The 12,346-nt window shown below is 34.6% G+C and overlaps 1 protein-coding gene across 1 annotated transcript in view; it reads right to left on the bottom strand.

Annotated features, from left to right (window-relative positions):
- LOC6031017 (double-stranded RNA-binding protein Staufen homolog 2) overlaps window positions 1–12,346 on the bottom strand; it is a 31,371-nt gene that overhangs the window by 16,453 nt on the left and 2,572 nt on the right. The window contains exons 2-3 of the mRNA XM_001841817.2: window positions 10,198–10,423; window positions 676–1,013 (exon numbers count right to left, since the gene is read on the bottom strand). Coding sequence (XP_001841869.2) covers window positions 676–1,013; window positions 10,198–10,313 — 454 coding nt within the window. The 5' untranslated portion in view covers window positions 10,314–10,423. The remainder of the gene's footprint in view (window positions 1–675; window positions 1,014–10,197; window positions 10,424–12,346) is intronic.

The following is a 12,346-nucleotide window of genomic DNA, read 5'->3' on the forward strand; positions in this document are numbered from 1 at the left end:
TCACTTCTCTATTGATTGATCGACTATTACTAATTTTGTCCCTAAATAACTAAATGCAAAGTATAAAAAGTTGATGATTATAGTTAAAATCCTAAATTCTACAAAAACTTTTTTTAGAACCCGCATCCTAACCTGACACTCACATTAAGATAGGGAAAAATCACATCACGTTGCAAAAGAAAGGTGATAAGTTTGACTTCGAATAAAAAATACTAAATTATTATTAAAACAGATCAAATGAAAACTTTTTTTTTTTTTCAATTGAAGGTCTCGGGACCAAAGTGCTCACCGTTGAAAATATATTGCTATGCACTTTCAGAATGTAACAGAACGTAACATTTGATCTTAAAAATCCGAAATTTTGGGTTTGGGAATAGTTTTGTCGCTTTTTGTAGTCTTCTACAAATTTGTTAACCGATACACAAACGATAAGCTCATGTGGCTTTATGCACGCGTCAAATCCAGTTTGGCTTTGAATTTCGAACTAACCACCAACTAATCTAAAAAAAATTGACATTACCGTCGGTAAATTTTGGTCATCAAATATGCCGACGGAATATGTCCAACTCCATTGCTGTTGCAATAAACAGCATCTCTGGGAATCACTTTCCACACGTTTTTAGTCCGAATATCCCCCACAAAATCACTTAAATCCACAGAGTATCCAACACTCACGTTCATGCGCAGGAATCATCCTCGTTTTGGTGCCCAGATTGCCGGCCGCCGACACCACCGGAATGCCGCCGGCGCTGTGATGTACCCCGTGGCCACTCGTCCGGTAGCTGCCGCTGTTGCTGTTGTTGTACGGTTGCTGTGTCTTGCCCATGTGGTGCTTGGGAGGTATTCCGCCGCCGGACACGATTCCGTTGTTGTTACCGTAGTGTGGCTTCCGGCTGCCACCATGCTGCTGCTGCTGGTGGGGCAGTGGAACCATGTGGGGTGGTCCCAAGGTCTGCTGGTGGTGGTCGCCGGCCGGGACACGCGGATGATGATGGTGTCGGTTGTTGTTGATCCTGAAAGAAAACAGAGAGGAACGATTGTAGTAGGACAGTAGGGAACTGAAGGAGGAACTCGCCGGCAGGGCCGGGAATGGTAGAAAGTGTCTTCTGTCCAGCAGCATGCTTTTGGGATGGGGATTGGGTCGTCGATTCCGAAGAAGGTTCCGCGCGCTCTCTCGTGTTCTTCTTTCCGGTGTGAAGAAATGGATGGTGACTTTGTGTTCGCTCCTAATATGCTTCTGCTTGTGCTGCTGCTGGCTCTTTTTCTAGATCTGCTCGCGGCCGATGTTTTCGCAGTACTAATCTGGTCAACTCGAGTCCCCAAACCGCAAGCTGATTTACCCTATTTAAACACTGTCATATATCATTAAAGTGAGAGCTGATCGCACACAGCACGACGGCGGTATGTCTCTTTTTTCCTGGCTCTTGCTTGCTTGCTCAATTCTTCTCCTCCTCCGGTGCAAAGGGACATTGTTATTTCTCACCAGGTAAACTCTTCTTTCGCGCGACGTCGTGGCGTTCCCCGAGCCTGTTCATGGTTATACGATCTATTTCCTAGCGCTGGACAGGACGAGCTCTCCTGCAGTGCGACAGTTCGCGCTCTCGCGGTTTGAACAGTGTGTTTGTCGCTAGTAGAAATGGTCAAAATTTTAAAGAATCTTCGCGTTGGATGAAATCAAGTCCACCTTCCGTAATTCAAACATTCACACCGTTTTATGCGATGACCCAAACGCACACGTGGTCGCGCGATCTCTCACCGGGTGAGAATGTAATAAATTCATTTTCCTCTTTGGCACCACCGCGCGCGCATTTCGTCCTGGCCGGCAGCAGCAGCATCCTTTTTACTATTATTCCGCACTATTTCGCATTGTGGACATTTAAAAGGACACCTCTTTCGTTTCTTTTATTTTATTTTGCAAAGCTATCAAGCGCAGAAAAAGAAGAAGAAATCATCGTCGACGACGTCTCCCGTTTCATCCTATTGCAATAGCCTCTGGAAAAAGGGTGAGGAAAGAATTTGCGTACATTTGTGGATAAAAACAAATAAATAATAAAAGCTGTGAACTGTGCGTAAATGTCGAGTGAGTGCTGCTGCCGCGCGCTGCTGCGGAAATATTGCGTGACTCTTTGGCCGTTGGGAACTTTGAGTAGGAAGGGAACGAACAGAAAAAAATGGGGAAAACGTGTGAATTTTGCGGTGCCTAACATTACAGGTTTCTGCCAAATATCTCTAAATTTGACGCCTCTATTTAGGAATAACCGTTACAACTGGAAAAGTTTTCATCTGTTTTTTTCTTTTGCATTTTAAGCCATAATTGATTTGATAAAAAAGAAATGGGTTTGAAAAATTGAGGATGGGTTGCCTTCTCAAACAAAAGTGAATTTTTAATCTGAAATGTCTTAATACATCAATTAGCAAAAACTTTTAAAAATATTTGTACAAGCCTTATAATCTACTTATAATGCTTTTGGTATGCCCAAAGAAGCCATTTTGCATCATTAGTTTGTCCATATAATTTTCCATACAAATTTGGCTGCTGTCGCTACAAAAATGATGTATGAAAATTAAAAAATCTGTATCTTTTGAAGGAATTTTTTGATGTCTTCGGCAAAGTTGTATTGAAGGACTACATTGAAAAAAATGATACAAGGTAAAACAATATTTTAGGGATTTTTAATTTAATTTTTTTATCACTAAAACTTGATTTGCCAAAAAAACACTTTTTATTTATTTTTTTTTATATGGAAACAGACTGTAAACAGTAAGGAACATCAAATGCCAAGTTTTCAGAAATTTCCCGGTTGTGCAAAAAATATTTGACCGAGTTATGATTTTTTTGAATCAATGCTGATTTTTACAAAAAATCAAAATATTGGTTCCAAAAACTTTTGAACTTTGTTTTTCAATGTAAAATCGAATTTGCAATCAAAAAGTACTATTGTGAAATTTTGATAAAGTGCACCGTTTTCAAGTAATTGCCACTTTTAAGTAACTTTTTTGAAAATAGTCACAGTTTTTAATTTTTTTTTAAATTAGTGCCCATGTTTGCTCACTTTTGAAAAAAAAAAATATTTTCGAAAAGCAGGGAAAATTTTCTATATTTTGCTTTTTTTGATTTTTGTTGATACGACCCTTAGTTGCTGAGATATTGCCATGCAAAGGTTTAAAAGCAGGAAAATTGATGCTTTCTAAGTCTCACCCAAACAACCCACCATTTTCAAATGTCCTTTTCGAAAGGGCCAAACATTCAATATTAGACCCCTTTGAAATGTTAGTCTTGATTTAAATTTTTTGAAAATATTTATTTCGAAAAATCGGAAAATTTCACGAATGTTACATATTTTAACATTGTAAATCGGACCTGAGTTAGTTGCTGAGATATCGACATTAGAAAATGGTGGGTTGTTGAACCTTTGCATGGCAATATCTCAGCATCTACGGGTCGTATAAAAAAAGTTCTAAAAAGCAAAATATAGAGAATTTTCTCAGCTCTTCAAAAATATTTTTTTCAAAAGCGGGCAAACATACGCACTAATTTAAAAATATGAAAAACTGCGACTTTATCTTAAAAACGGTGCAATTTATTAAAATTTTACTGAAGTACTTTTTGATTGCTAATTCGATTTTATATCGAAAAATGAAGTTCTGGAGTTTTTTTTTTTCAAAAGGTCAAATAAACCAAATTTCCAGTTTTGTTAAAAAAAATGAAAAATAATGTTTTTTGGCAAATCAAGTTTTAGTGACAAAAATTAAATTAAATAACACCCATATTTCTTTACCGTGTATCATTTTTTTCAGTGTAGTCCTTACCCATACCTACAACTTTGCCGAATCAAAAATTCCTTCAAAAGATACAGATTTTTTTTTAATTTTTATGCATCGTTTTGTATGAACTTGGACAAATCTTGAGTTTTTTTCAAAGGACCAATAAACCAAATTTCCAGTTTTTGCTTTTTGGGTGTTTTTGAAACCGCCTTGAGCGAGGGCACCTAAAAAGCAAAAACTGAAAATTTGGTTTATTAAACCTTTTCAAAATAGTCTCCAGAAATAATTTTAAGTAGACATCGATTCATACAAATTAATGACTCGTGTTTAAGTTATGATAAACATTTGTCATTGTTAATTGATTGGAGCAATAAAGCAACGAATAAATATTTAAATGTTCGACTTATCAGCCAAAACGTGTCATTTTTGTCACTGAAGAATGTGTCAAATGACTTCCCCTGAGCTTTTACCTCTTACCGATCTTTGGTCCCAAAATTCAAAATACGTAAAAAAAGATTGCATTTTCTATTCAGCATTTAATTTAACAATGTCGTATTTTTTTTACTACATTTTCGAGCACAATAACCCATTTCAGAACATTCGAATCAAGTGATTGACCCATCAAAAGTGCCAAAAAGGTCATCATCCCGGAGTAGATTAGATCTGCAATCTTGCGCACAAGTCCATCTAATTCACCCAAAACTCTCCAGTAGGGTGACATGGAAGCAGCAAAAAAAAAGAACCCTTCTAAGCACCCGTCGTCGTCGTCGTCATCAACACGCGGGTAGGAGATCCCTAATCCACTCCGCACGTTTCGCCGGGAGCCTGTTTTTCACTTGTCATCACCAATCACTTATGTCCAGTGCTGGGGGGGACCGACCTCTCTCACACCACGAGCAGGAACCTGAATTGGCGGCCCTGAAAAGAGTTTTGCCGAAAAAAGCAATGCATTTTCACCCGACGCCGCGAGATGTTTGATATGCTCGGATGCAACTCCTTCCTCCTGCGAGGCACCACTTCACTGAGGAAAGCACTTTTTTTTGCTTGTGTATGCGCGCGAGCAGCCGCAGTTTCTTACAAAGTCATGTTTATTATTAAACAGTGCTTCTTCTCTCTGTCTCAATTCAATTGCCGAAAAAAGTGGCGAAAATTTTGGACGAACTCTGCGAGACTACCTGCTTGGCAGAGTAGGACAACAACACCGCTTCATATGGCCATCAGTGGAACGGGCACATCCCTATAGTAGCAGTAGGGGACTCTAACCTGTGAGGTATAGTTATTGTGGAGATCCCTGCGAAGCAGAGGGGTTCCTATTATAATTTTTATTTATTTATTGTGCACGTCGACGGCCACACAAAGAAGGACTCCAGGTTTAGCCACCGTGCTTTTTGTTGCTGCTGGACCATGTTGGACGAGGATCTTTATTTCGCAATGTGTCGTCAACCGGGGTTGCACGATGCAGAACTTCGAACCAACTTGCCGGACATGAAGGGACATGTACCGACGGACGGTGACATGTTTCTACTGTGGATTCGAGATGTGTCATTGGTTTATATGAAAGACTCACAGCAAGAGTTCGACTCAGATGCTTAAAGACGGGTAATCTCTCGTTGGAAACATTAATTAGGCTTGAGCCCAGAAAAAACTCAATATACTAGTAGCTTATATTTCAGCTAAATTAGTAAAAAAAAATACTTGTCCATAGCATGAACAATTTTTACATGATAATTATCCCTCTCTTGGACCACAGGTCGGGTCTAAAACAAGGAGCAAATTGTGCAAATTAACTGGCAATTTAAGTTTTGTTTTTTTTTTATGAACCTTGAAAATATAGTAGAAATGAAATAATAACTTAACAAAACATTATTGTTTTATTCAACGATTGTTCCATTTTTTAATGTAAAAAGAACACCTATTAAACATTTTTTAATGAAAAATGTCAAAAACAAATCATTGTTTACACATGTCATTGAACTGTCATTTTGGACTAAAAATAGTTTTTCGGAACAAAACTGTCGAATAATCTGGAACCAGATTGGTCGCTCGGGAGAAGACTAAAATGATGCCTTTCTTTTACAACTTGAAGCATCCAAATCCATTCACTACAGCCCGATTAAGACACAACAATATATCCACGATTTTTTTTTGTTGCATTTGTGGCTTTTTGACTTGAATTGACTACCGTCATCAGGGGTCGGGTTGTTTTTTTGCATTTTTTGTATGACCCAGTTTTATAGAAAATAGACAATTAGAGCATTGGAAGAATTGAAAATTAGTAAAAAAATTCCGATTTTATCCATTTTTTTGAAAATTATGTTTTTTTTTTCAAAAAATTGGCAAGTTAAATGAATTTTGAACAACGTGTGCCAAAGCTCAAAAAATTGTATTTCTGTCATAAAAAATAGTATTTGTTCTCAGAATAAACCTATGCAAAATCTCTTTAAAAAATCAGTCTCTTTGAGATAAAAACTAATATTTTTTTTTAATTCCAGACCACTTTCCTCCCATTATGTGAAAAAAAAATGTTTGTTTGGAATGTTGGCAATCGCCAATTCCAATTTAGAAGAATATAATGTTTGTTGGGCAAAAACTAGTATCATGGCAACATATGCAAAAACGACTTACTTTCTACTGCCCTTTTTTCTTGCGTTTTATTAATCAGTTTTGAACAGTTTTATATTTGTTTATTTAATTTTTGGTATATGTTAATTTAATTTTCTTGTTTACTGTCCTCTAACGTCATATTTTTACACATGCAATTTTATCATTTTCAAAAAAAGGGTTTAAAATTGTAAAAACCTCTCAAAAATCAAAAATTTGGAAATTAATAAAATTAAATCATAGCCGTTTTTTTAGATAACTAAAAATAAGATAACTTTGAAGCATTTTTGGAGCCTAGATACCACAATTTTGAAAAACAAAAAAATCGTGATTCGATTATTCAGAGTGAAGTTTTGGCGAGGAGATTGAATAATCGAGTACAGGCTGTTAGAAAAATTTCGAATTTTACAATTTAATGATTTACATTTCTATTTAATGTTTTTGAAATTCTGATTTTTTTTTAATTTTCGAATTTTTAAATACTATTATTTTTAATGTTTGGAATTTAAGATTTTTTAATTTCGTATTTTTTTTTGTTAATTCTGCATTTTTTTTATTTAATCATCTACTGCCCAAATTTTTTGCTGCCACTGTTCTAGCTGTTGTTTAAATAAGCTACAATTTGTTTGATTTATCGAACTATCCATTGTAATTTCCTTTACCGTTATTTCCTTGTCCTTAAGCAAAGTGTATACACTAACAGGCTATCGTTACAAATAAACAAACAAATTACAAATTACAATGATATCAAAAAGATTTCTTTTTCATTAAAATTTTAGCTTTCGTCAAATCTTACATTTTCAAAAAACAAATGATTGCAAAACATCTGAACTAGTATAAATGCCTTTTAAAACACTTTTCGTATTCAAATGTTGAGTTTATGGCTTTTATTTCAATTATTATATTTTTTAACACTTGCATCGGCCTAAAAAGTGTCGAAAAAAATTGTTTACACATGTTTTACTGTCATTGAGTAAAAATAGCTCTTTGGGACATACCCGTAGGTCCGGATCCAGATTGGTCGCTCGAGAGAGGATATAAATACCTATCTCTTGCAACTTGAAGCATCCAAATCTATTCACTACAGCCCAATTTTGACACTGTACTATATTATATCCAATAAAATTGTGTTTTTTTTAATTGTCATTAGGGATCATGTTTTTTTTTGCATTTTTGTATGACCCAATTCCATCCTCCAGACCTATTGTCACCCCTGTTAACGATCTTATAAAGGATAGATTTTCCAAGAGATTAGAAAATGTATGATTAGCACATTATTAGAGCATTAAAAAAAAATTAAAATTGCAAGATTTCGACTTTCTCAATATTTTTTTAAATCATGATTTTTTTTAATTGGCAAGCTAAATTAATTTTGAACAACGTGTATTAAAGTTCAAAAGTACAATCTTTTCGCAATAAAAAAAAATCAAAATTTGTACTAACCATATTGTTTCACATGAAATTTTATGATTCTTAGAGAAAAAAAATCAGATTCAGAGGTTAAGAGATTCAAACATTCTAAAATTTATAAATTCTTAAATCCTAAAATACTTAAATTTGTAATTCTTAAATTATTGGAGCATTTTTAGAGCCATAATATAGGCTAGTAGAGATCAACATTTTAAGAAATACAAATTTCGTTATTCGATTATCCATAGTGAAGTTTTGACGAGGAGTTTGAACGATCAAGTACGGGCGGGCTGTAATTAGATTTTTAAAGCCCCAAGATTAAAAAAAAAACTTTTTGAATTTATAATATCATTATTTTAAATATTTTGAATTTTGCATTTTTTCAATTTCATGAGTTTTGGTTTTCATTAATTTCTGCATTTTTATTTTTATTTAAATTATTTTTACTGATTTTTGATTTTTGTTATATTTCTAAATATTAAAATTTAGGAATTTGTAACGTTTTGAATTAAAAGACTTTTTAATTTTGGAATATCTGAATTTTTGAGGTTTTTAAAATGCATTTCAAACCAGCATTTTTGGCGAAAAAAAAGTTTTCCGACAAAAAAAACTTCTTGCGTTACTGTAAAATAGTAAGTCGAAAAAAAAATCAAGAAAAAATAATTCTAAACGAAAGAAAATATATTTTAAATTGTTGTTTGCTGATTGCACCTAAAACTTCCATTGAAATTTTGAAGGTATTTGAAATTTTGTTGATTTGTCCCCTGGCTCGATTTTTGAAGGGTTGACAAAAACTTTAGGTAATGTTTGCAACAGGCTAATAACGTCATGATTCGAATTCCCGGACGCTTCGAAACCCGGACACCTCATCTTGTTTAATCAATTATTTGGATATAACTTCGCATTATGAATGTCAAAACTGTGTTATTTGAGGAATTCTAACATCAACTTTCATTGTACATTTGTTAATGTCAACACAAATAAATAAAATAAAATAATAAGGTTACCAAAAATGCGAAACATTTCACGTGAAATATTTCAAAGGCGTCCGCAGCACCGGGAAGGCAAAGCAGAAATTTATAGTTTTGAATTTATTAAATTCTAGCAAATTTGTATATAAAATATCGATTGTTTTGATGTTAACAGCTTATTTGAGATTTAAAGAATGCCATTCACTAACATATCAGTCCAAATTTGAGCGATTCATGAGCAAAAACGAGTGTCCGGATTTCGAATCAGCTTTTATCAGTGTCCGGGATTCGAAGCACAACAAGTCTTTTTAATTTTCAAATTCTGATGAAAAATTGTTAGAAAAGACATGTTTTCATGCATTCTATTAAAACTGACCGTTAATACTACATCCTGATGATATTTCTTCATTTCCAACTTATTACATGATTTTTTGTCGGCTATAACGAAAATGATATGCTACTAAGTGTCTGTATTTCGAATCATGCCGTTATATAAATAATTATTAAATGTTTTGATATTTCTGAATATTTGAGCTAAATTGATGCCATTCTCTAATTTTTAATGAACGACTCCAGAGTATCACTTTAAACAGCAAATTTACATTCCCTACAAAGAGGTGTCAAATCGACAGGATAATTGGGAAATTACCCGTCTATGACAATCGATTAAGGGTGTCTGTCTCCGACGGCAACCAGTCCTGTCCGGCCCCTTTTTTTTGAGGGACCACATCACATTTCATCGACGGACGGATTCCCTCTTCTTTCCGTACCCGGTTCGTTAATCCCTCTCTTAACTTTTCCTCTGTTTATGCAAATAATTGCACTTTTTTTTTTTTCGTCGCTGCTACCTGGTGCAGCATAAACTGGTGCAGTACAGGAAAGGGTGAACCAAACATTGCTGGCTGCCAAAACCAGATCGCTCGCATTGTTGACGCTTGCCAGTCGGCTCTAAATATGCATTTCATTGCACTTTTTGGCCGCGTGAGACGCGGATGCTGTCGACCGACTGTTGCAATTATTGCTGCATCTCTCTCCTCTCTCCTCGACGTCGGCTTTTTATTTTATTTTTTGGATGTTCGTGTGTGTGTGTGCAGCGATCAAACCATCTATCATATTAAACGTCAAATGAAAATGTGCATTTTATTGCATGGGCCATGTGCGCTGCCTTGTTAACTCAATAAGAAAAAAATAAAGCCTCTTTCTCTGTACACTCACAGACGATGCGAAAAAATAGAGCGCCGCACATTGTATCGTGTCGAGAGAAGGGTTAAATTTTTCGGATGATTCCGTAATTGCCTGCGCTTCGGCGTTCAAAAGTGTCAGCAAACCGGTCCGAGCATTTCGTCAATAGAACGCAACATTAACATGATTGATTAGGTGGCGTTGCTGGTTTTTGGCGAAATTGTGAGAAAATTATTAAGACGTTGTCTGGAAATTGAATGTAACTCACCGTGGTCCCTGGGGCGGCACACTCGGCGGTGGCACGCTCGTCAGATGCGTTAGATGGGGCGGCGGTGGTGGCGGGTGGCCCATGTGCTGGGGCGGGGCTGGATGTCCGTGCATCATCCTGGCGGCGGCGGCTGCTGTTTTGTTTCACTTACACGCGGAACAGCCCCTTCTTCTATTGGCTCAGTTTGCAATAGCAAAAGTGGTTGTTCAGCAATAACAGAGAATCACTGTGGGAGGGAATGGAGAAAAAGAAATACCATATTTATTATATTAAATTGCGGACAAATTTCAAAGTGGTAATTTTATCAAAATGATCGGTCACGGATATATGAAAAAGACCAAAGTGTTTAATTTCGAACGTATCAACCGAACTTTTCAAGCAATAATTTAAAAGACCCAGAAGCTAGCCTGAAAATTTAAGCTTATTTGGTTAAGCTTTAGTTGCTCCAGGTTTGATCCGAAGTTAAAATGGAATTTCAATTGATTTATTTTTCACTTTTTAACTCTTCTTCTAGAAAATTTTTCTCAACCCGGTAAAATTATCTCATCTTAGAGATATCTTGTAGGTTTCGATCCGGAGAACAACTTTGTAGTACATCGTTAATTTTTTAGTGCAAAAATTCGATTTCTTGTTGAAAAAAAAAAAATATTGAAATGTTTGTTATATCTAAATAAGAAACGTCAAAATAATCTTCAAGATGAAATTTTTCTGTGGAAGATTTCTTAAAGAAATTTATTTTTACACTCGAATCATCTCTGTATAGAGCAATTCCAGCTCAAATCAGGATTTTTTCTGGTACTTTTTTACCCGACCCTCTCAATTTTCAATGAAACTTTGTAGACATGTTATCCTAGGCCTATATAAGCCATTTTTGTGTATATGGAGTCAATAGAACTCGAAAATAACATTTGAGAAGGGCGTAAGGTATTTAAATATTTTTGTATTTTGAAATTTAAAAATTACTGTATCTCAAAACCGTTGCGTCGTATCGAAAAGTGGTCCAAGACAAACTTGTAGGAAATTGGACGAACTTTCTGAAAAAATACACTGAAACAAAAATACACGCCACATCTATGAGATTTTTTGATTTTTAAGTCTCAATCCTAAATTTAATGGTGATGTCACGATTCTTCTTCGCTCAAAATTTTTGAATATAACCAAAAGACTTAAGAAAAATACAGGATGGTATGTCTATCCTAAAAAAATACAAAAATCATTTACTAAAACTGTTGTTTTGAAAAGTGGTTTTAACGTCAATTTTTTTGTAAACCGGTAGTGGGATAACATGTCTACAAAGATTCATCGGAGAGGGTCGGGTACAAAAGTACCAGAAAAATTCCTGATTTGAGCTGGAATTGTTCTATATTTAAATTCATTTAAGTTTTAAGTGATGTTTTATTAACCTTATGTATTGTTAATTTCTAGAGTTTTTTTTTTTTTTTTTGAAAAGGTCCTATAAACATATGAAACACAATAGTTTATAGAACCTTTAAAAGAAACTCTAGATTTTATGTTTAATACATTCAATATTTATTCTTGTGACCCATATTTCAAGCTGTTCCCAAAGATATAGACATTCGGATGTCAAAAATGATTATTGGGGCATATTCCGGTAGGCGTACTGTGGTCAAATCCCAAAAATGAACTTGATTGGAAGTAACAAAAGCTGACTATTTTTTTCTAAATTTAAACATTCTTTGGGAAACAATAGAAAAGATGTATGAATTAAAAATTATAAATCTTAAATTTATAAATTCTTTAATGCTACAATTTTTTACACCATCATACGGGCGTTCTACGCATAATTGTGATTTTTTGACGATTTCGACTTTTCATCATTTTTAAGCTTAGTTTTACGTATACTTTCAGAAAAAAAAACACAAACAAAATCTAGTACTTTGTTCAAAAAATCATAGAAAACAACACCAAGTCTGTTTGTCCCATTGTTGAACTTGTACGCATAATTGTCCCATCAAAATTATTTTTTTAAATCAGATTAAAACAGCACTTAAAACATAATTTACACGAACTGTTCCAATAGAATACACTTATAACCGAATACATAAAATAGGTTATATTTCGAGCAAATTTAATTTATTTTAGTTTTGTGGATCCCTTAAAAGGAAAACTTTTTTCCACGTAGTTAATC

Source organism: Culex quinquefasciatus, chromosome 3, assembly GCF_015732765.1.
Source record: "Culex quinquefasciatus strain JHB chromosome 3, VPISU_Cqui_1.0_pri_paternal, whole genome shotgun sequence".
NCBI classification, from domain to species: domain Eukaryota; kingdom Metazoa; phylum Arthropoda; class Insecta; order Diptera; family Culicidae; genus Culex; species Culex quinquefasciatus.